The sequence below is a fragment of the Cydia pomonella genome, chromosome 3 (genome assembly GCF_033807575.1).
Source record: "Cydia pomonella isolate Wapato2018A chromosome 3, ilCydPomo1, whole genome shotgun sequence".
In the NCBI taxonomy this organism is placed as follows: Eukaryota; Metazoa; Arthropoda; class Insecta; order Lepidoptera; family Tortricidae; genus Cydia; species Cydia pomonella.
In genome coordinates, this window is record NC_084705.1 from 3,513,976 (window position 1) to 3,540,146 (window position 26,171).

At 34.4% G+C, this 26,171-nt stretch overlaps 1 protein-coding gene across 2 annotated transcripts in view; it reads right to left on the minus strand.

Moving 5' to 3' along the window:
* Positions 1-1,624: 1,624 nt before the first annotated feature.
* LOC133515819 (neuropeptide CCHamide-1) overlaps positions 1,625-26,171 on the minus strand; it is a 62,847-nt gene continuing 38,300 nt past the window's right edge. The window contains exons 3-8 of one of the 2 annotated variants that reach the window (XM_061848414.1): positions 25,243-25,320; positions 17,981-18,016; positions 6,085-6,176; positions 5,833-5,921; positions 5,035-5,137; positions 1,625-1,969 (exon numbers count right to left, since the gene is read on the minus strand). In XM_061848414.1, the coding sequence (XP_061704398.1) occupies positions 1,946-1,969; positions 5,035-5,137; positions 5,833-5,921; positions 6,085-6,176; positions 17,981-18,016; positions 25,243-25,320 (422 nt within the window). In that variant the 3' untranslated portion in view covers positions 1,625-1,945. The remainder of the gene's footprint in view (positions 1,970-5,034; positions 5,138-5,832; positions 5,922-6,084; positions 6,177-17,980; positions 18,017-25,242; positions 25,321-26,171) is intronic. The other variant, XM_061848416.1, reaches the window with a different exon arrangement.

Here is a 26,171-nt window from a genome sequence, read left to right on the forward strand (position 1 = left end):
AATACGGACACGGGTATGTCCTTAAACTACGTCGTTAAAAGAGAGGTATGGGCATTTTGAATGTCACTCGCTCTGTGTGATAGGGCACAGCACAGCGGATGACATTCTAGATCTAGAGCAGAGCCCAACTGGGGAAGTACCTCCACTTTACAGAAAACCGCAGCCAAATAACACTAGACCCTACTCATAGTGTTGTTTTCCTGCCGGTGAGTAGTTGCCAAGGCTCAACGAGGGTGCGGAGTGTTAGGGTCGGCAACGCGCATGTAACTCCTCTAGAGTTGCAGGCGTACATAGGCTACAGAGACTGCTTACCATCAGGCGGGCCGTAAGCTTGTTTGCCACCAACGTAGTATAAAAAAGCGGGAAAAACTGTGTTTTCGGCTTGTAGTGCGTAGCTGATGCTGGTGACATTCCGTTTCCGACCGAAGCTGCACTACTGTTCCGGCATTAGGTACTGCTGCGGGCCGCCGGTGATATTGTCAAAACACAAAATATTACTTTGCTAATCCGCGAAAAGAAAACGTGCTAGTCAATCAGTGCTAACCCGTTATACTTACTTGCGTATTTTTACATGCAATTAATGTTCTCACCCTTCCACCGCAAAAATATATACACAAATATGGTTTTATTATCAATTTCCATAATGAAATTAATGAACTGTCATTAAAAAAATCTATAAATGCCGCTGCAGTAATGTCGGGACAGTAGTACAGCTGCGGTCGGAAATACGTTACAGTCACCATGCTATGTGCAGTTGGTATTGCCATTCATTTTGTTATGGAAATTGACAATAACAGCGGCGGCAATCAGGATACTGTAATAATGCTGGAACAGTAACATATGCAGCTTCGGTAGGAAACGAAATGTCACCTTAAAGCATCAAACATCACTCGAATCTTGACATCTACGAAAAACGTCAAATTCAACTTTCCGCCTAAATTATATTGCAAAGTATAAGGCACAATTCAGGCTCCCATGTTCATTCATATAGTCAGACCAAGCTAAGTTGGCAGCGATTTTGGCCGCCCAGACAGTGCAAGTGTTATTTTAAACGTCAAACTTTAATGAAATTATGACTTTCCTAATTAGAAGCATCTAGTAATATTTGAGATTTTAAATAGGGTATTGATTACGGCCTACTTACGACCCGATTCAAACTTTATGATACTTCAAATATTAGGTCTAGATATGATATGGATCGGATGTGTCCGTTTCAAAAGTGACGTTTTATTCTTCTAACAAAAACGTCACTTTATATCCGATTCATAAAACAGACAAAACAAATGTTATGTACAAAGGCGAACTTATCCCTAAAAGGAGACTTATCCAGCTAGCCTTTGAGAAAATGCGAAAGGATCAAATACTAACAGGTGAAAGACAAATCAATATGAAAAGCAGCAATATGAGAATTTTCATATCGTATCTACTTAATATTTGACATATCTTAAAGTTTGAATCAGGCCGTGAATCTATAAAATGTGTATGATTTGACTTGTATATTAATTGCTGAGAGGGTCTAGTAAAGGTTGGGGAGGTAGTAAAGTATTGGATAGCTAATTGACAAATAAATTAACTGCCAGATAATATATCCTACAAAACTTAGGAGTAAGTTGAGCTTATTTGAAGATTGTGAAAAGCCAACGATGACATTATTCGTCAGATAAATGGCAAGTAGCTTATTCAGGACTTTATGTGAAACAGGCCCTAAGTGAATATCATGAAACCAGCTTCCTTTTTAAAATTTACTTTATTCAGAATGGCACATCACTTTTATTTATGTACATAATGTCAATTGCAACCCAGCCTTACAATTGACGCTACTCTTATTTTACAGTACAACAATGTTCCATTACCAGAGTATTGGGGTTATAGACAGTAACAATATGAAACAATCAAATGAAGCTAGAAAACAACATCAGTCCATTTGTTTTTTGTAGTTTTCTATTCATTTCTCGTTAGCCGCGTTCCTCTGAAACAGAAAAACGCAAAGATGAACCAATCAATGTTTACAAGCTTTTATTTAACCTATGCATCTATGTTTGTACGGGTCTAATCTTGGAAGTTAAATTTGACCCACTTCCCGACTTCGAATGAAACAAAAATATGTATATTTAATCGGGTGACAATGCAATGTTATGGTTCTATCGAGCTCGTCTGATGAAGATAGGAGGTGGCCATGGGAACTCTGTGACAAAACAACGCAAACTAATTGTGTTTGGGGTTGTAAGATTGTCTTCATGAATATTAGTTGCCTGTTGAAAGAATAGCACAGGCAGCAAAAAAGCTTATGTCACAAATGAAATTTTTGTATGTAATTCCGTAAAATCACCAAGGTATAGTCTGGAAGCTCCCATCTTAGATTCGCGGGTTATGCTGGTAAAAAAAAAACTTGCACAACAATTGTTTGTATGATACCTATTGACGATTTTTGACATTAAAAATTCTTTCCTTTTATTTTCATTGACGTTTTAATGTGTTTAATTTCAATTTTAATTGTACTCTTGACTTTATTTAATCTTATAGGTACTTTTACATTTTTATGTTCCATATATCTATATCTATAATGACAAATTCTTCCTTTATTTTTAATACTGTTTTTTTTTTATAAATGGACATAAGTATTTCCTGAATTTATTTAATATTATGTCTTTAATGTAATTGTTTATGAATAATTTTATCTAAAGGCAAAATATAAAACCTCATAAAAGGAAGAAAACCACAGGCAACATCAAAAAGAAGATTCATACATAATTATGTGCTGAACTTGTGGATCATACCCTACTCATAGTGTTGTGTTCCTGCCGGTGAGTAAGTTTGCCAGAGCTCAACGAGGGGGGTGGGGTTAGGGTCGGCAACGCGTATGTAACTCCTCTGGAGTTGCAGGCGTACATAGGCTACGGAGACTGCTTACCATCAGGCAGGCCATATGCTTGTTTGCCACCGACGTAGTATAAAAAAAACATATATATATAGTACTGGAATATAGTTGGATGGTTATACGGGACCTAAAAGATGGAGTAATAGCTATTCCCAATTTTAGGTATCTACGTCAAACGACAACGCAAAAAACGCAAGACCGAAGTGATCCCATAAGTGTTCCGTGAACAAAGTTTTGTATGGAACACTAAACATCGGCCAAGAGATTCGTTTTGAATACTATCCAATGATACCAGTCATAATAGGAGGACGGACAGACACACAGAACGATATAATTAAATTACAAGGGCTTCTAATTGACGGCTTAATTTCTTTAAAGTAAACTGTTTCAAATTAAAAAGGACTTACTTCGAAATATATACTGAGAGAGTTCCAATTTGTATTAGCACATTCTTAGAAACAATTTATTACAAATGTAAATATATCACAAATTAAACTTTTTTTTACTGTCTATTTTTTATGTGATGTGTGCAATACTAGTACTTATGTATAGACATTGTATTATGTATTAATCTTGCCTCCAAAGTTGGTACAAAAATCTAATCCAAAAATACATTTATTAATAAAATAATAACAAGCAATTATGCTTAACACTTCCTTCAATTTGCTAAATTTGTTACAAACTTGTTTCCTCGAAGCTGGTATTATTGAGTAAACATTAATTTGACACGATGCATTCACCGAATGTTAACATTGTTCACATTTAGTTGTAGGCTTTTAATTGAATCAACAATGACTTCTGAATTACGTCTTTTGCGTCACCCTGTCACCTGTTGTAGGTACAGTCGCCATCAGATTTATCGGAGCTGCCGAGGTGCTCAAAAATATTTGAACACGCACTCTAACACCTTAATAATAGAGACTTGTTCAGATATTTGCGAGCACCTCGGCCGCTCCGATATTTCTGATCAAACATATAAGAAAAACTGGTCATACACTTTAAGATCTTGATAATAAGAGCAAAGCTAAGCTTCAGATATTTGTGAACATCTAAGAGGTTTCGATATATGTGGTGACCGACTATATGCATTACTACGGAATATAAACATGCAATGAAATAGGCCTTTTGTCCTTCCAAACAATTGTTTTAAAATTTAACACAAGTGAAAGTTAATTACATACCAGGGCAGTAGGGTAAGAAATGTCTTAGATCACATAGTACCTGCTTAATTGTCGACCGAGGCGAAGCCGAGCTTCACCTCTGCCAACAATTACATGTGATCTGAGGCTTCTTTATTTACTGACCGAGACGTGTATACTATTTTTCTGTTGCTGGAGCAGGAAAGCGGCAACTTCGTTTAGAGTCGAAAGTTGACGCTTTCCGGCTAGAGGGCAGAAAATATAAATTTTAAATGTTTAGGCAAATTAAATTAATAGATTTTTCTCAATCATGTCCGGTAGCATGTTTCCGTACATTGACAACGCAAGGTGTCCAATTTTGATCCCAGCGTCGACAACGTTCCATCCTTGGAAAACGGGACAGACTAACAACGAAATAAAGTTGATCCAGCCATTTTCATTCAGGTTCTCGAACTCTTTGATAAGTTTTTTGTTTGTCCACTTTGTTACAGAGGTTTTTAGGTAACGTTTCAATTGATCCAAATATGGGGACGCAAAAGTTGGTGGCACAACTTTAAATGAAGGTACCGTCAACTGGGGGAATTGGGATGGCTGGAGTGAATAGCTACAAAACTTAAATATGAATTACCTGACAATTTCTTAATAAATACCCATACAAATTGTGTCATACAAAATCTACTATTATTTTTAATCGAATGATGCAAATGTCAAAATCCAGGAAACAGGTCGATTTTGATATTTGCAACGAAATACAGTTGGCAGTAAAGTATAGTAAATACTGCTGCAGTAATGCTGCTGACAACATTGCTACCATAATTGTCCTTTTTGTCGTTTCCTGCTGCAATGAAGTCGGCTGACGCAAATGTCAAAAGTTATATTACTGCCCGGAGTTCTTACATTTGCTGCAGCACTGCAGTCGGCAGTAATGTCGCGACACAATACTGCAGCAGTAATACTGATGCAGTCTGAATCCAAATCGCACCTTTACCCACCCACTACCACAACGAACCCACGTACCATAATCTTCCAGAGTTTCATCTTGGAGAGAAGGTCGTCATCCAACATCGGAATAGCTTCAGGCTTCATGGCGCCCACATCTGCGGGGTCTTCGTTTACATTCCTGAAAGATAGACATTCACGTGGAATGAATTTTGCAATATTCTCACAACAACTTCGCTGAAATAAACTTCGGAAGAAATTTTTACCTGTGTCACTCCCACAAATGAGACGAATATAAAGACACATTTATAAATTTCAAACACAAATTGTAACCTATAAATGGTCTCGTTTGTTGGTCATCCATAAGAATTAAAGATAGGTACTTATGTACATAATTAAATAGATACAGACATACGTTGGAAAAACATTATCCTCTTTCAGAAGTTGGACGTTTTTGGCAATCAGATAAATAAATAAAATTATGTAACGGCAATAAGAATTTGAAATAGAGGTGAATTGTCAAAGAAAACTTTGTAGCCGCAGTAAATTTACTGCCATCTTTCGACATGATTAAAACTTCTAGAAAGCTAATTTGACTTTGATCTTTATTCATTTACTGATGTGTTAAATTTGTTAAATATCAAACAGTGGCGCCTATTATTAGTCATAGTTATTGAATGAATAGTCTGAAATGATAACCAGAGTGCTGGTTTAAAAAAAGGTCAGATTATGTCGTTTCATGTATCACCACACAAATACTAAACAGTGCCATCTACAATATTTTCATTGTGACGACGCGGAAAGCCTCACTCATACTCTTAAGATCGTGCCCTAACTCCGACAAGTTGCAGGAATTTCACAATTTTCAATACTCACATAAGTCTGTTGGGTTGCGAGTCGTCTGGCACGTCCATCTGGAAGATGGCGTTGATATCGTCGTTCGTTGGCTCCTGTCGGGCGCGGTTCTGAAATCACACGACAGGTGGCGTTAAGATATTAACCTTAAGTTTTTCGTGTATGTGACAAATAGGTACGCCTAGAGTTTGTGGGTAATTTGAAACTTTTGACAGACTGTCAAAATCAAAAAGTTATTATTACATTGTACTTAGGAGATAATGAACTATTTACCATTTCAGCGTTCACAGCCATGTGCCTAAGGAGACGGGTGAGGTACCAGTCGGGAGCAGCGGTGGGGGGCTTGGCGGACCGCTTGCCGTGCGCTGAAAATTATGACAAACTTTTTATTTTTACTACCTATCTGGCGTAGTCGGTAGTGACCTTACCTATGAAGCCGATGGTCCTGGGTTCGATACCCGGTAAAGCCATTTATTTGTGATAAGTACGGAAATTTGTTCATAAGTTATGGAGGTTTTCCAAGTATATATAAATATTTATATATCTCGTTAAGTACTCAAAACACAAATATTAATGAAGTTACCGTGGGGTTTAGTCAATATGTGTAAAAATATGTTCATTCTCTGGACGTTTATCATAGGATAAACGTCCAGAGAATGAACATTTTTTTTAACAAGGTTTTCTATGATAGAACCTTGTTGTGATTGAAATGTATAAAATATACAATATACCTATTCTTACAAAATTGTACTTATACAGACCGGGTAAAATCAATTTCACGTATTGGAGTGTAGTATTGCAATAACGCTGCCTAATTTAGAGCACTATGGCTAATAGCTATTATTAGGCCTTTAATACCACGGCTTTACTACGGACGGGTTTCCAAATGTCAATGTGATAATGTTGGATTGCGAAATTACAACTATATATAGGTACCGACCTACATATAGGTAATAGGTAGTAGCTATTAGAAAATCATACTTAAACTAATTCCAAATAATGGAATTATGATTTAATGCTGGTTAAGGCGAAATTATGTACTAAAGGCAAATTTAGGGTACCTACGTAATTTTCAATCGTTAATTTCAATGAACTGCATCATTAAAAATGGGGTCTACATAGGGTTTGCAATTCGGATACAAAATGTATGAAATTATCGGGATCTGGATCAGTATCCGCGGATCTTCCCATAGATTTCGGATCCGTCGTGCAAACCCTACGTCTGCATATAAGCTCTGATCTAAGGCTAGGCGCGGCCCCGCGCACCTTACTTCAATAATGAAAATTGATATCGTTTGTACTGCTGTTTTATTGCGCTCCAGTTGCAACATCAACTGGTTGGAGTGAAAGAGCGTATGTCCGTAGCATTGCCTGTTTTAAATAAGGTTGACGCTATAAAAACGGTATACTTGTGATATCAAATTTCATGGTGTATTGTTAAGTGTATGAATGATTAATGTTACTCAGTAAATTACAACCAACATAGGTATTTTTACGGTTCCGTAGCCAAATGGCAAAAAATGGAACCCTTATAGATTCGTCATGTCCGTCTGTCTGTCCGATTATGTCACAGCCACTTTTTTTGCATTTGCGTTTTCATACTTTTAAATCAACTTGTATAGTTTTCTAAGAATATAACTATTTTTTAGTATAGTTTATTATATTTTTTTAGTATATTTAAAAAAATATACTAAAATATACTAAAAAACTAACTATTTATATCGTTATCATATAACTTACAACCAACCTCTTACAAACATCTATTAACTTTTATCTTCTTTTAACAAACGGAAATGTTAAAATGACGGACAGGGACAAGTGATTAGCAGTGGTTTGTTAGCTCAAGTTCTTAAACTACCATTTCGTCGGACGATATCGGCCTTTTGTGAATAACTGACAGGTCGATGTCGTCCGGCGAACTGGTAATCAGTGGACCCTTTTATAGGTTTTCATTTACTTAAGAGTCAAACAAGCCTTGCCATCACTAAATAATCGAAGTTACGCTTTCATTATTAAACGATATCCTAAACTACAATGAAATTTGACATGGCTATTCAAGTAAAATATAATCTATGTCTGGTACTATTTTCCGTGGCTAAAAATTGTAATAAAATTAAAGCGAGTAGAAGTTTTACATACGAAATTTTTCATATTATTTAACCATGTTGTTTTAAAGTGAGAGCTTAACTTTCATGGCATGGAAGCGGCTTTTTGGTGGCAGTTCGTGTCAAATTCATTATGTGAAAATAATATTAAAATCTTATAAAACATTAGACACAACGGAAACGTAATAACAAATTTGCTACTCCAATCAATACTCGAAAAGGCCCATAATATTAATTATTACGAGACGTTATTGTAATCAACTATGCCTTTTAATTATTATAAGGCCACTTTACTAACAAAGGCCACTTATCTACAAGGAGGATTGGCTATTAAAATCGAAGTCACATGATAGAAAATAAACCAGTCAAGTGCGAGTTCTTTTAACCCCGGGTTCCGTAGAAATTTTCAATTATCTCATGCAATGCAACTAAAGATACCTACGAAAGACTTGACCAGAAGTATACGTTTGTGTACAGCGCCATCTATCGGCAAATCGGCTAACTAGTTTGCGTTACCTAATGTATGTACGTCGGTTTTTCAGTGATAATTCTTTATTATGTAAACTGATTTCAATAATTTTTCTTTTATTTGAAAGAAGGTGTCTTTCGAATTATCTCATGGAAAATTCAAGTTTAATAAACACACGAAAAGGTGGTTAAATCGCAAACTTAATACTTGTACAGAAATATTTTTTGTAATTGAAAATTAAAGTATCAATATTGAGGTGTGATTTTATTTTTCTTGATATAAAATATCATAACTTAGGGGGAATGGGGATGGTAAACATTTTCCTTCATTAATATTTTTAGTTTCACTGTAATAAACATAATAAATTATTTTGGAATGTTTACTTTAAGTTCTTTCAAATGATACCCCACTTGCTAGTAACTAGACTTTGAAATTTCGAATAAAATGTCACCTTCTGATACAAGAAATGACGTCAAATTAAATTTCTTTGTTTTATGAACGCATCATACAGGGTTTTGATATGTTTGTACCTAGATAAAATTCATTATACTCGATATAATCCATTTTACTTACATAGTTTTATTTCAAATCAGTCAGTTCGTTTATCCCAAACAAATATTTTCTCAATATTTACCGAATACCTGCCAATCATTTCAAACCACCTTTTCCCAATCATAAGAAATATAATAAAATATACGATGACCAACGTGCTTGGCTTGTTAACAAGTGCTCACGTCCATAGATCCTAAATACTACAAACTTATCTTTACACTTGCCAAAAATATAAAGCCCAAATCTTGTACTATGAGTAACACAATTAACTGACCATGGGTCGATCTTAGCTCTTTGAAATAAGAGTCACAGTTGATCAGTTAATTGTCTTAACAATGGTACAGCATCAGAAGATGTAGTTGCAAATAATTCGGCGCACGAAAAACTAAACTTGTAATATAAATACTTGATCTCATGAGATTCAGAAACTGTTAGGCTATTTCCTACAAAATGTTTTAACAAAACTGTAAATATCATTCCGGTTAACGAGGGTACAGTTGCGATCAAAAGGTCGTTTGTTTGTATAATTAAATTATTATACGTCTACATCACATAATATGACAGAGGAAATTGTATATAAAGGTAAAAAGACAGTAAATTTAAATGTCATTTATGACAAGCTGGAGTAGGAAGGAGCTTTGGGATTTGATCTCAAATGACGGAAATGAAACAGAAAAATCAAAGGAAGTAAATTTCGAGATACGCTGAAATTTTTGGCACAGAAAGAAGTAAACAAATTTGTAGTTTGACGTAAATTTGTAATTATTTTTATTTAAGAACGGTTTAAATTGCAGGTTTGCTTAATAGTTAGTCAATAATTTAATAATCGTGGTGAGGTTACTTAAATGTAATAACTTAAAAGCTCAACTTTTTAGATAATATGTTCCAATTAGACCACACCCGAAGTCTTAATTTACTAGTACGAAATACCCATATTCTAGTACCTAATTTTGTACCACGTAGTACATACATGTCTTAGCCTACCAACATTTCGAGGTTGCAGTTGCACACTTGTGGCATCAGCTATATAAGCTGAGGTAAGAATCACTTTCTATCTTATATGAAACCCGTGCCAAGTTTGTTTTATTCTAATTTCTTAACTTCAGACCCGTTATTAAGAGTATTCATTCACGTAACTATTACTGTAGATGACTGTACAAGCATATAACAACCCTTTCACTGGAGGAGGTTAAAATATGGGTAAACGTCAAACGTCACGCCTTTTAATGGATATAAGTCGGTTGAGCCTGGTGTGTAAACTTTCTCGATTAATTACAGGAGGAACCCTAATACGTCATGCCTTTTGGCAGTAAATCCGCCATTTACATATAGTTGTGTTTTATGAAATAAAATTCACAAAACACAACGAATAAACACAACAAATAGATAGGACGGTGTTCTCGCTTGACTTTAATATTACGGTTAATGTATTTTAATATTACAAATAATTCGTTGAAAGTTACTGCTATTGGTTTTGACCGTTCTGTATAAATGACCGTAGTATCCAAATTATCATTCCACCATAAGTAAGTCTTATAACAGAAAGGTATGTTTTCATCAATATGGTTTTATAATATATATATAAGCCCGCAAAAAAAAACAAAAAAAAAAAATTGGTTTTGGTTTTATCCCCTCATTCATAAACTTTACAAGCGTCAAATTGTTAATTTATGTTTTATAATGTTGATAATTTGAATTTAATTTAATTGATAACTTTGTTAGTTTAAAGTTAATTAATTATTTTAATTTAATTTAATTAATTTATATAGAAATATTTTAATTATTTGTTGTGTTTGTAATATTGATATCTGTTCCGAAATAAAAGCTTTTTATTTTTATTTTATTTATCTCGTCCTTTAAATACATAAATCAAAATGGCAGATCAAGACAAACCGAGTAACACCATCGCACTGGAGTCGCCATTCGCACTATGTCCCCTCTATCGAAGAACATGCTCAACTGGGCATTGCGCGGAAATAATATACAAAAAGATATCGACGTGTGCAAGATTTGACTTTGTGTCTTATTTGTGTCGTCATTACAGATTGGATTTTTTATGTAGTGAGTGAGAAGTACGACTGCTGTGTGCACGTTTCCTCGTAAAAATGGCAAAGAATCTGTACAGTAAGATATGGTTGCTCGAAGAGACAAATCGGCATATATGGGCGTCACGGCTGGCTTGAATGAAGCGTAATCGGGAAGTCCAATTTTCGACCGCTTTTTTGAGCAACTGGGGCTGTAAATAACGCGGCAAATGTTGGCTTCTAAGTGGTCCAACGTCTGTAGTTTATTTGCGTAGACTTTCACTTACTTCAAAATACAGTAATCCATAGGTGTGCGATCACATGCTCGTGTGCATAGAGAAATATAAATAAAGAGTGGTAACTCCATACATCAGTTTTCTTACCACAACGCGTTATTTCGTAGTCGACATCTAACGTCAAATAGTGGATTTATCAGTACCGCTACTTGACACTAGATGTCACAAGAGTCGCGGCTGACGAAAAATATATTGCTAATACAATTTTCAAGTAATATTACAAGCAGAAGGAGTTGAAAATAGTGTATTAACTGGTTATAATATTAGCTAAAAATTGTTAAACATTAGAGTTTTCGTTCGTCGCGACATCTATTGTCAACTAGTAGTACTGAAAAATTCCACGTGACGCTAGATGTCGGCTACGAAATAACGCGTTGGGGTAAAAAAACTGATGTATGGAATTACCACTCTTTCTTTATTTATATTTATCTATAGTCGTGGGAGCACATGCACAGAAAAATGATCATTTTCGCACGGTAAGTTTGGTGAACTGAACCATGATTTTCTGAAGTAAGTCTATTCATTGTGGAATTGCAAAACGTACTATAACTCTTTATCTCTAGCTATTTAAATAAAAGTAAACAAACAATTTGTACATTTTCGGGTCGTTATAACATATATTGGTTAACCAGTCAAATACAAACCACCCACTGGACCTGTGACTGAACGACCTGACTTTCAACTAAACTGACTTAAAGAGCCATTTGAGGTAAGATTTTGTTTACTTTTATTTAAATACCTAAAGATACAGAGAATAACCACAAATATACGGCCAAATGTCAAATCGACAATAACTAGAAACAAATTTGACGTGACGAGATGCCCCACAGGAGTATAACTACAAGCATCCTGTGTAGCCTAATGTATATTACTGATTAAAATTCATCCGTTTCCTCATATAATCGCCCGCGTGTTTAATTTTCAAAGCCAAACCTGACATTAGGGCTTAACTGTGCCAGGTGACAATAATTATTGTTCACGCATTTACGTGCTTCCTTGTTTTTGTTTGGAATTCATTTGCATACGAACATTGATTTAGAAATTATCAAATTCCGGTACGTAAAAATATTGAAGCGCTGATGGCCTAGCGGTAAGAGCGTGCGACTTGCAATCAAGAGTGCGCGGGTTCAAACCCCGGCTCGTACCAATGAGTTTTTCGGAACTTCTGTACGAAATATCATTTGACATTCACCAGTCGCTTTTCGGTGAAGGAAAACATCGAGAGGAAACCGGACTAATCCTAATGAGGCCTAGTGTACCCTCTGGGTTGGAAGGCCAGCTAGGCGGGGCAACGCCAGGAAGAAAAGGTACGTAAAAATATTGTGAAATGTATTTTTTTTTTCTCTCTAATGTTCTGAATATTAAGTTCAAGCAGGACATCAATAATTCAACATTATTAAGTGTATGTGCATTGTGTGTATGTATTTTCACTGCGAAGTTAGTGCAAATAGCATGGTCGGAGTCTATCATAGTACAACATTAGGTAGTAGCAGGTAATAGGATGGAGGTTATATACTAACGGACCCTCGAGACAGTATTAGGGTTATGTTTGGCAGTCTTCTGATATGAAGCTGTACAGAATGATTTTCTTATTATTGACCATACTCTGAGGTGTGAATATGTAGGTCATACTGAACAACTTTTACTATGAGGCTAACCCCGAGTCGTAAAAAAATGCTGTTCCATAGAAAACATTGACAAAGCATGATTCAACGAAATGTATGAGACACTAAGTAGGTGTTTTTTTTGGGGTTGACCCCATAGTCTTACTACTCTGGACTTACGTGGTCCCCTCACATTGATCAGTTATGCAATTCGCTTTCGTCAGCGTGTTTTGCTTTGTCCAGGCTCGCGCCCACCCTATCGGTAGATAACCTAAGAAAGGCCTATTTTGGATATTTCCACTCGATTTTAATCCGTGGTGTCGACCTTTGGGGCTTGGCTTCGAGTCGGGACAAGGTATTCAAAATACAAAAGCGGGCGCTGCGGATAATATCTAGGAAACCTTACGACCACCCAGCGAAAGAACTATTTGTACGCAATAAAGTGTTAACGCTACCTTCTGTCTACATATTGGCAGCGTGCCAGTATGTCAGGTCTAACCTCGCTAGGTATAAAACCAATTCCAGCCGTGGTGATAACAACCGCAGACAGCCAATGTTGGTTGCCCCCGTAAAGCGTCTTGCTAAGCTCAGGAATTCACTCAGTGTCATTGGGGCCAAGATCTACAACTTGGTTCCGCCTGCCATAAAGTCAGCGGAAAGTGATTCCGTGTTTACCAAGAAACTTAAAGCGCTGCTGATCGCACAGGCATGCTACAGCGTTGACGAGTTTCTTTGTGGAGTTCATAACTAACGCGTAAAAATAGTGTCATGCTTGACTAATTATACATATAAGATTTAGTTGTAAATGTTATACTTTGTAAATATTATTAGTTATTTAATCTTATTATGTAAATATTTAATGTAATCCTGACTTGTAAAACAACGATTTTACCAATAAATAAATCAATCAATCAATCAATCAATAGTAAAAGTAGTTTAGTATGACCTACATATTCACCTATCAGAGTAAGTCCAGACATTACAAAATCACTCCGTATTTTACCATTTTTACCTCAAACACCCATAAAAACATAATTAACCATCGAATTGTAAATGAAACAAAACAACTTTTACGATCGACTATTATCATGAATATCAGTTACTTTAATCCAGGCTTACTGGATATCTGGATATCGATATACTATCTGGATAAGACTCTAGACTAACAGCCGCTTAAGTTCATATTTCGCAAATTTAAGCCTTATCGAACGTTATCATGCTCATTTGGTCACTCAAATTGATAAATAATTGTAATTTTGGTAGGGAATCTGCTACTCGTATTTTGAGGTAGGTAATGTATTTTGAGACTATACCTCAATCACAGAATAAAATAGTATAGAAAGGAAACTTCCAACAAAACCGGAATGTGACAGCGATTCAGGACCGAATCATATTGTCCCTTTCTAACCTATGGAACTATCCCTTTCGTCTATTTAGGGTTTTCATGTCAAGTCATGTAATTATCTTATCTGTGGTTGTGCACGCAACCCTAATAATTGTTCGAAGCAATGCTGAGCCGAACGGAGTCGGGAAAGCCCGAATGCACTAGTAGCCTCGTGCCTCAACTACCAAATGAGAGCGATAGAGAGGCAGATAACAAAGTTTCGATTTTCGTTTTTCGCGGTACTCCCTCAGAATTCGTGTTTCCTTCTAATAAAAGACTTTATACTCCGAAAAGCTAATGCGAGGTGTCGTAATGTTGTTTCGCTTTAAGCTGTGACTGACAGACGAATTTGCATCATAAGCTCTAGATTACTTAATTAACAGGAGACTGGAAATTAAATATTAGTCGCTCGCCGTGACAGACTCAGAACATTTTGATACACATTTTGTTGCGCAATATGATGTTATAAAAGTTTGGAATGTTAGCTGATAAGAACCTTAAAACGTTATCATTGTTAAAAGAAATACGCCAAAATATAATTGATTTAGGTAAGTTGTTAAATGGAAAATATAGAGTATACAGTATACTCTATACCCTAGTATACCCTACCCCTACCCTAGTATACTGTATACTAGAAAACGATGTTGCTTTCGTATATCTATTATAATAGCCTTTTTCAATCCCTATCAACTATCAATACCTGATACAGTATATATAAATTTGTTTAGTCATAAATTTAAACTTGTTTTATAAGTTAATGCAATGGTTTAATAGTTATGTAAAAATGCGAAGGATCGCGATGTATGCGCCTACAGATTTTTCTTGACTTTTTATGAGAACATGAAGCGAGACACCAACGCGGCCCTTACGTTTCAACATTTTGGAGCCCTAGCCATCGATAAACGCCAAACGACAAATACAAATATTAAAATATACCGGGTATTTCCTGTAACACGAGCAAATAATTACACCATATACTGTACTCCTAAAACTTTTAAAATTATGAAATCATTCGATTTTAAACCTTTAATCAAACGGACCACTTATTTTGAGATTTTTGAAAACTAAGAATGGTTTTTAGGTAATTTGGGTGCGTAGATTACGAAAAAATATATTTAAAAAAATTAAGTGGGGGGGAAAGGGGGGTTTTGCGGTGGGAAATAATTTCCCGTTATCCGTTACGGAATAGCAAAATTTTGAATGAAGTGGTAAATAATTTCCCATTGTCCGATACGGTTACAAACTTTTTACAAGTTAGTAGCTCCCCCCGGCTTTGCTTGGAATTCAAGTATGATTTTTAGTAACAGTAAAAAAAATTAACATGCAGGCCTAAAATGAAGGATTTATTATCTTATTACAAGAAGTTGGGAATACAAATGAAAGATTATTATTATTATTTATTTATTATCTTATTACAAGAACTTTGGAAGAAAATCATTGGAATAGTATTAATTAAACAATGCGAAATGATCAATGCAATCAGCTTATCATCTAAAAATATGTGTGCATACAGTGCTTCTTCAGATGAAATAGTATGAAAAGTAGGTGGAGAACAAACATTGGGAAATAATTTCCCACTTGATAAAACCTACATTTTTTTTTAAATCGTTAGTTCAGGAACAAACAATGGGAAATAATTTCCCACTTACTAAAACCTTAAAATCTTGGCTAAATCATATCGTTATCACAATTGTTTTAAAGCAAAACACAGGAAAAATAAGTTTAGTTTATGATAGTAGTCAGTGTATGCACTTACCAGATTTTTTTTGCACTTAACCTCGAAACACTAAAAAAAACTGTTGTTATTGCAAAAAAATCACGACAACTGACATTGACTTTGACGTATGGTCACAAATGGCGGCCATTACAAAAGTGTTGCCATTTTTCAAATTCAAATTGTTACTAAGATTTTAAATCTGTATGGTTGGTATCGCTGAGTGCTGCCATTAAAAAGATAAAAAATATTTCGTAAATTAGAATGAAGTGGGAAATAATTTCCCGGTATTTGATTAAGGGTTAACTTTATCATGCAAATTTAAAATTATTTTCAATGTACGCTGACATCTGTGTGTTTGACGTTGTTTGTCACGCTTTAAACATAACAAAATTCGCAATACATTGCGTCTTAGAACTAACTTCAATGTGTAATAAAAAACAAAACATAAGTTATTTTTCAAAGTTGTTGAACAAATGTTCGTCAGTTTGAGGAGTACAGCCTATAGTTTAGTTTATTGTTCCTGTCGGCGTAGCCAATGTGCATATCGTTCACGCTCCGTGGCGAACAAAACGCAACCGTCACAACCGCACTAATATGGAAGAGTGATATAGAGAGATGACTATACTACGCTACGGAGCGTTAACGATTGTAACGTTGGCTACGCGGCCTGTTACAGGAAACATCCGGTATGTACTACGAAAAGTCACGTGATTATTTCTATACATTATTTAAGAACGAAACGCAACTGTCACTGTCGCACTAATATGGAAGTGATAGAGAGAGATGACTACGCTACGCTACGGAGCTGATACTGTCATTAATTTATCGTCAATTTTGACTATACCCCTCGAGTAAAATATAAGTAAAATAAAACAATCAATAAATTAATATACTAAACTTCAAATAACTACAAACCTAACAGCTACTCAATATAAAAATGAACTTTCATAGGGGCCATCGTTCGACGTAATAGTTATAAATTCTGGAAGATAATCAATCGATTTACGATAACCGACCATTCACAATACAATCGAATAGAAGTATACATACTCGTACGTTTACTACTTAGAGCATTTTAACAACTGGAGACGCCTTTTCTGTAATTTTCTGTATAAAACAGTCTGCCGATTTTTGCAGGGGAGGGGCACGTCAAATGTATGTAACGTACTAATAGCCATGTCAGATAAATGCCTGTTCATCAATAAGTAAAGTGAGCGAGCGATTCCATTGAGCGAGGTTTTCAACAGGGGTCAGCTCTTATGAGCCCGGTAACGATTTTAGTGAATAATGAAAAATTGATAGATTTAGTCGTTGAAATTGTACACCTTTTGTTACGTAATACTTGGTTTCTATTAGCACGTCTTCTCATCTTGCCTTTTAATAATGAGGACCCAAACGTGCGTCTCCGGTAATATGTAACGAGAAGGGACAGTTTTTAAAAAATCATAAAAAAATATTGTGGTAAATTATGTATAAGAACAGTTTCAGAAAATGCTGTAGATTGTTTAAGTATCAAAATTACGTTGAAGTTAAGTCGATTTTCAGAGAAAATGTCACTTGTTTTGAAGTAATTTCTGGAGAAAATTGATTTCGTCTAACTTTCATTTACACTTCTTCAAATTTATAATAACAAAAATGTAGTTTATTAAAGTTGGAGTACCGGAATGAGCAATACAAAATTACCATTTTCAGCAGTCCAAACTTTACGAAATTTACAAATAAGAGCTTTAAAATCAGTGCTTTACGCGCGTTTACCTAAACGGCCATCAGAAAACAAATCATTACTAATTAAATGAGTCTGTTTTCAAAAAAGTGAATTAAAATGAAAGATAACAAGACGTGCTAATAGAAACCAGTACTCTGTTATTTCTAATAGTAAAAGTTTACAATTTGAACGACTAAATCTTCAATTTGACATATTTACGACTAAAATCGATAACGGCCTCCTAAAAGCAACTCCGGTTGTTAAATGCTAGAAAGTTAACTATGTATGTATGTATAAGTAAATTATAACTTACCTCCCCAACATGAATGTCCGTAACTTAGACACGATCCTGAAAAAAAAAAACAGTAAGTTAAATTGGTTTCGTGGTGTACCACCAAAGCAAGCAAGGGGGCAAGCTTCAAACGATTTGAATATTCTTTATAAACACTATTTTAAAATAAATAAACACTGTTTATACCTAAAATAATTCAAGAATATTTTAATTAATTTATACCGAATATTTCATATCAAGTAAGTAAATAAATTAGGATGTATTTATTTTACCTTTGTCTATTAACCTTGTTAAAAATATTCATGGTTGCTTCGGAACAGTGTATTTACAGTAATGAATAACTAATTAAATTAAAATTTGCTTCACTGTAGGTATTACCTAAATTGTTTATCATTACATTATTTTATTTTATAAACAATAATTTGGTTTTCAATTTGTCCTCAGACTAAATATTTATTTAGAAAAGGGTATAAAAATATCAACTATGTATACATTCTACGTATCAAATATCTTGCGCGACATTACAATATTTTAACGTTGTCAAGCTGCGCGCAGAGCGCGCAGCACATGAGGTAATTTCTTATTGGCCTAAGATAAGATGGGATAAGACCAAAGAGAATTTGAAATAGAGGTTTATTGTCAAAGAAAATTTTGTAGCAACGTAAATTTACTAACATCTTTCGACACATGCCCATGCCATTTGACTTTGGTCCTTATTCATTCACTGGTATGTGTTCCATTCAATTCAATGCAATTTATTTTCAGAACACGTGTATCTACGTTCCATATCATGGTTGGTAACATAAATAAACAAGATACTTATAAGCTAATGTTAGCAATATCAAAAAGTGGCGCCATCTAATAGATCAAAGGCATCGTTTCGAGTGACGGCACCAAAATTTTAGGTAGTGCCCGGTAAGATGGCGCCACTGTTAGATATTGAACAAATTGAATACACCTCCATTTCAAATTCTCTTTGGGTAAGACGAACATAGTTTATTTTGATCGGAGCAAAATATACAGTATGAGGATTCCATACAAGTGTTTAACTTGTCCCGGCGATAGTCTTACCCCACCTTACCTTATACTTATGGTTAGATTTCCATAGTTATTCTCTAGTTCGTTGTATTTTAATCTTTTAATGTAGTAAATTTAACCCTTTCGCGCGCGCAACTCATAGATTTATAATTTACAAAAGTACCATCTAAGACGGTGCCCAACCACTCCATAAAATAATCTAGTAGTAGTAGTATTTGTTCAAATATGATGAAATGTGTATGCGCTAGGCGGCATACCAAATTAAAGTATTTTCGTCTGAATTCTGACAGCGAAAATGATTCTATTCTTACTTTTTTATTCTTTTTTTTTAGGATTAAGGTATATATTTAAATAACACAATTTAGCAATAACGATAATAAAATGTGAATAAAAGTACAATACAAACTTAAACTAATTAAAAACTAAAAATCTATATCTAAAGAGGGCATTTCCTTTTTTATTCTTTTAAATACGCCGTTTATGCTGTCTTTGCCGCGCCGTAATAATGTAGTGTTGTTCATTGATTCAATCATTATTCTTTTTAACATTCCTGGTGTTGAACATTAAGTTCTGTACATTTTCATAAACATTAATTTCATGACTGTAGAAATAATCAATAAATATAATATAAATAATCGTGAATCATAGTTATTATAATATACATACCTACCTATTATATACTTGTAACATATTTTGTGCATGATGCAAATCATTATTAATATGAATCTATAACTTTACTCAATTCATGGGCATGTAAGGCAGTAAAAATACTGTAAATAAATAAACATGATTGAAAGAGGAAAGTTTAATATGCCCCACTTTCCGTAATATATCTGTTTTTACTTAACGAAAACTGGACCCAGGTAATAGGTGCAATAAAGTGGCATCGCTGGCCGTCATGTTCAATTAAATTAACAGTTCCTGACGCCTCAGTTTAATCTATTTCGTAAAAACTACTACTAGAGTGAATTTGGGCCACCATGGATATGATATTTACTTATAATTTTACCTATTTGAAGTTTTCTTGAGTGTACGCGTATATAACAAAAGGCAAGTACTTAGGTAAACGATTATCACTGATAATATTTAACTAAACTAATATTTTGCAAAGATAAAGAAGTAATCTAGAGTAGTGCACAATTTAAGCGATGGAATGCAATTACAAATTAAGTGAGATATGGATAAATTTTATTTTATTTATTTAATGATTATTCATTATTAACGAATGTTGTTTAAAAATGAAAGATTAACTTTGATTGTTTGGCGGTGGCTGGAACGTGTCACTCTTAATGTTTGACTTAATAGTCATTTGTTTTACAAGGGGGCAAAGTTGTTGTTTAACCGCTCGTGCTAAAATTGATACCCGAGCAAGTGAAAGATTCCAAATTGAACCAAGAACTTAGTACGTGGTTCGAGAAGTAGAATCCTGAGCGTTGCGAGGGTTTTAAAGCACGAGGATTAAACAAACTGCCTCCGAGTGAAACACAAAATTTATCACCATATCAGCGCGAGGAAAATACTAATTATAAAATGCCAAAAAAAAAACCAAATCAAATCCAAATGACCTAATAAATAAATATTATTCAAATTAATCATTTAAAAGTTAAACAAAAAGTCAAGTCAGCTAACATAAGGAAACAATTAAAATTTTGCATCTGATTACTTAAAGATAAAAGATAAAGATAGGTTATTATTCAAGTAGACATATTACTTTGCCCCACATGTGGATAAAATGCAATTTTCTAATTAGTTTTTAAACAATCAAGAGGGCCTTTACCAATTGGTGTGGTTAAAAAATACTTGTAATAGGTCTTAACTGCTTAACTGATAATTTTGATCCATTTATTAAGTGTTACAGTAACACCGAAGACAAAGGTGCATTATCGTGAGAGCTCTGATTGGCCAGTAATCCAATTGGCCTAGGCCTTAAATGCACTAGGTTATGTCTGTGCTGGCTAGTAAAGTGGTTGATTAAGTGAATGGTGAAGGGGCCCTTGAGGCTGATCACATGTTATTTTGTGGATAACACTCGAGATGCGCGCTTTAACAAGCTAAGTGCGTATTTATATAACAAGTCGGTTTTTGTAAGTATACATTTTAAAGTAGGTATGATTAAGTAGGTAACGTGTTTTTAGTCGAATAGGTATACAACAACTTACCTGCCTACAGCTACAAGTTATTTGCTTTGCCTAAAGGTTGAATGTAGAGAATGCCTTATGGCATTAAGTTCGCTTCTTGTACAGTGTGTTTTCTTAAGTGCAATAAGGAATATCCAGCTGCTTAACCATGTGTTTAGAATCTTCATTTTTACAAATCGATATTATTTGTGGGTAATTTGGGCGGATGGAGGTTTAAATTTTTACTTTAAGATCTCACTTAAGTTACAATATTGAGAAGAGAGACACTGTTGTAAGGTTAGGGTAACATCATACAGAAGTAGAAGCACTTAACAGTTTTGAATGATTCACGGTTAGCTTCACTAGACTTAAATCGACCGGGGTATGGACCGGGATCAAACCATGTACTCACGGTCGATATCCCGGTCGATTGAAGTTATTTGCAAGTTATTATATCGCACTTTTTACTGTAAATACAGTAAGCGAAATATCTTGGTAAGTATTGCCGTAGTGCAAGTGCTGTCAAAATATGAAGTGCATCTGGCTTAACTTAACTACGAACGATATTTAAAATTACTACGCTTCCGAAGGCACCTTACATAAAAACTGACAGAAATTTTCTTAACTGTCAGAGACAGTCAAAATGTATTTTTAGACAACATGTTCAATATACCCTAAGTGGCATAAGTGTTGCGGGATAATTTTGAAAATGGCAATTATCTACTTAACTAGAAGCACTTTCTACTGTAGCAATAGATACCTTGTAGTAACTGTAATTATGTTCTTATATGAATGAATGGTAATGAAAAACTTACTGTTACTTAATAATTATGATAATGTTTTTGTCGGTCTAGGCTGTTTACCAGGTGAGTGTAACATAACTGTCGATCCAGATGAGCTGCCAAGGATAGGTGCATTTGTGAGGATAGATGCTCTAACGAAAGTGCCATTTGCATTTGTAAGTATTAGTAAAGTATGAAGTGCTTGTTTTTATAGATATTTATCCCACTTTCGAAGTTATCCTGCGCCTTACACTAAAGGATCCCAAAGGATCCCCACTTCATCGGTAAGTAAATGCAATTTTAAATTCATTTCTCAGAATAAGAGTCATAGGTACGGTAGGAAATCTATAAACATCCAATCAAATTGTGCGAACATGTTTATTGAACATAAATCCGGCCGAGTGATTTCCCTCAGGACTCATACGCTTAGCGTGTTTCTAAACGCAATATGACGTGTTCATATTTTAAAATATTGTTTGAATGTTGAGGTTATTGGTAAAATTTAATATATTTTTGAAATAATAATATATTATTTGAAACGGTTTATTCGCATATTGGTCCCACCAGTCGCATAAACGCTGTATAGGATTTTGAGTTTCTTGGCGCGCTGTTTCTAAATCTCATACAAAATGAGACTTAACGCAAACGCGAACGTCACATTTCGCTATCGAATAAATTTACACTAGGGGTACTGGTGAACGTGTACACGGCGCACGCTGCATCTGTGCAGTTGGTGCTCCCTCGAGCTTTATATTTTTAAATTATTTGAGATTAAAGTTATATGATTGTAAAAGGGCTATGTGGCTTGCCGCAAACGGTTTTTTATAGAAACTTACGTTCTTTACCTCAAGAGTAGTAATCTGACTTTATTCGTTTTATTTCTTCAAAACTTTTTGTAACCCGGTATTTGGTTATATTTTTTTAGGTATTAAATGATGGTGCTTAATTATTGATACACATAAAGATACATTCAGTGTGTCTGGGTAAGCCTTGTTCGTAACTATTCCAAATTTCAAATCGATACGTAAGTAGTTCTCGAAATTTTTAGCAATTTGACAGACAGACGGACAGACTCGCACTAGGGTTCCTTTTTGATATGGTCTTTTTGATAAGCTCGCGAATTAAACTTATATTAATTTACTAAATTCATATATTTATTTTTGAAACGTTTTTTAATGCATTTACTTATGTGAGTAGTTCTTTGTGCAATAAAATCAGTTCAGACATTGATTTTTTTTAAACGCCTCAATTTTTTATGTGGATATATCTATCGGATTCTTAAATTTACATTGACTTGTGGCTGTTTCTATAATACTTTGTATTATATCGAAAAAGTTTTTCGCAGAAAAAGACACTTTAAACGAAACGCTTTGCATACAATAAGAAACCTTGACACTACCTGCGAAACCTATTTTACCACTAATTAAACTTCGTAGAACCCGTCCTTCCGTGTGTAAATAAATGTGCAATAATTGTATAAATAATTCAACGATCGCATGCTCGTGGAAAGTGACAATTTTCCCTTGGCGCTAACTAGCTCTGGGAACGGGTGCAGAGTAGGGAAGCGCAGAGGCTACCGTCGATTATTATCGTGAGCAGAATGTTTTTTTTTTTTAATATACAATCATAATGAATGTGCACTAAGTGGGTTGATTTTTTATTTTGTTGTTTTTTTAATAAATTTCACTGGTTTAAAGAGCTCCGCATTCACAATTACGAAATCACAACTTGTCCCAAAAATGTACAAAAATCCGTTGTGTTACAAACATACCATACTTTATCGTAACTCGGTGAAAGATTTTTAGGACTTATTAAACGTGCAATATCCGTGCACATATATTGTACAGAATCCGTCAAATTGCACCGATAATGTCATTATACTCATTATTTTGTGTAATCAGTAAAATGAGACGTTTTTTTTGGTTTTTTTAATTGAATAAGTATTTTTTAAACCCCGTTATTCAATCGCGTATGGGAACGCCTTTCTATACTAAAAACTTTTGTCAATTCTGCTGACAAAACTTATGTTGTAATACCTAACAATCTAACTTATTTTATTCTTATTTCATCCTATGTACAAATACAAAATAAACATAAACATTGTACGTAGTAATATTTTCGTATTAATTGCATTACTTACCTACCGACATTACCTACAGGTACGCATGAATTTAAGACGCAATCATCGTGCACGTATTATTTCATAGCATGTAATAAAAGCCTATAAACTACAAACGGAGGTCGCGGGCTCAAATCCTGGCTTGTACCAATGAGTTTTTATGTACGAAATATCATTTGATATTTACCACTAGCTTTTTGGTGAAGAAAAACATCGTGAGGAAACCTGCATACATCTGCGAAGAAATTCAAAGGTGTATGTGAAGTCCCCAATTCGCATTGAGCTAGCGTGGGGAATATAGCTCGAGCCCTCTCGCACATGAGAGGAGGCCTGTGCCCAGCAGTGGGGACGTATATAGGCTGAATTATTATTATTATTAAACTACAAACGGTTAATATCCATTTTTTTTGTTATATCTCATAGTATTTACATTGATATATAAAAGTGTCATGCTCATGCAAGACAGCCAGTTAACATCAATAAAATACCAACTCTAAGTCAAAAAACATGTAGTACTATTTTTATATTGAAAGCATACATTTAACATATACTGTGTTTTAAGTTTAAATACGTCGTGCGTTAATGTAAAGGACATTCAAACGAAAAGCATAACATTCAAAAATCTACTACTATGCTCAAAATTAGCCAGTGTTGCTTATTGATGTGTATATAGTAAGATTCACTTATCAATTTTATTTTAACATTATGTGTCGTGCATTTTATCTTAAACAAAAAGTAAGCCTCCTAACTACTGTGTTAAATATTCGTACTACCAAAATATATTTATATATTTAAAATGCACAGTCCATTTCGAACTCAAATTGGACCAAAAAAATTTTTCTAACCAACAAATTAAAAGTATAAAACAACGCATTGGTTTTTACATAATTATTTTATATTCATGATTTTTTATTTAGTATATTAATGTAGAAACCTATACAAGTTAACTTAAGGGTCTACACATATTTTAAATAAAGATATTTATTTAAAATAAATCGACTTGTAAGGTTAGTCAAGAGTTATAATACTACCAGTGCCAAACTTTAAATTTTTTTGCAAAATATTCTATTCAAACAAATCAGGTCCAATTATTCTTTTACAGATGCGATGAACCTGAACAACAACAAAAAAATCGAGCTGTGCATCTATATAGTATATACATTGACATTTAACAGTCGAACGCGCCGTGCATGTTCTGACAGCGAAAGCGCATGCGTTCTGACATACCTCCGCGCTGACTTCGCCACCCGTTGACTTTCTCATAGAGTCCAGCCGACTTGCTACCTACTCTGTTAACTCTCTGTTCTGTGGACGACACAATCATATTAATACAATTATATATAGAAAAATACTGTTTTTTGACTCAGGAGTTTCATGTATAAAATATAATCTTAGCTCTTAGGTTTCTTGTCGAACCTATATTAGATTTTTTTTACCTGTTAAACCAACAAAAAAATTGTCAGTGAGAATAAATGCTGTGTTAAATATGACATATATATATGATAGCTGTATAAGTTTAGGACGTGGAATTGAGTACCGAGTAACGCACTACTTATATAATGTTTAAAATGTAAGTAGGTATGACTTGTTTTAATAGAGTAGATCAAATATCAAATATCAAACATTTATTCAGCAAATAGGCCACAGGGGCACTTTTACATGTCCATTTTTACAAACAATAAATTAAAAAAAAAAAACAATTACAAATATCGAATCTATGAAATAATAAATACTTTATTAGAGATGTATACTGTCTCTAAATGTCAAATTACACAAAAAAAACTATGATAAAAAAATAAAACCATAAAATACTAAAATTCTTTAGAGATGTATAAGTCTCTAAGTGTCAGAGATAAAATATAAAAATATATATTAAATTATCCTTAGAGATGTAGAGGGTCGCCAAGGCTTGAATTCTTATATGTATAAATAATTAAAAGACAAATAAATTAAAACAGACAAGAACCGAATGAAGTGTCTCACGTTAATGTCACTCAAAAGTAAAGTTACATACTTTAACATAACCTGTACCCCGTGTAAGCTTAAACAGACCGGTCTCCACAAACAGCACCCGTTCACGAGTATGACGTGTATCTCAGCCATCGCCTCCCTCAACCTTCATTCGGGAAAGTGGCGACCCGATCAACGACGCCACC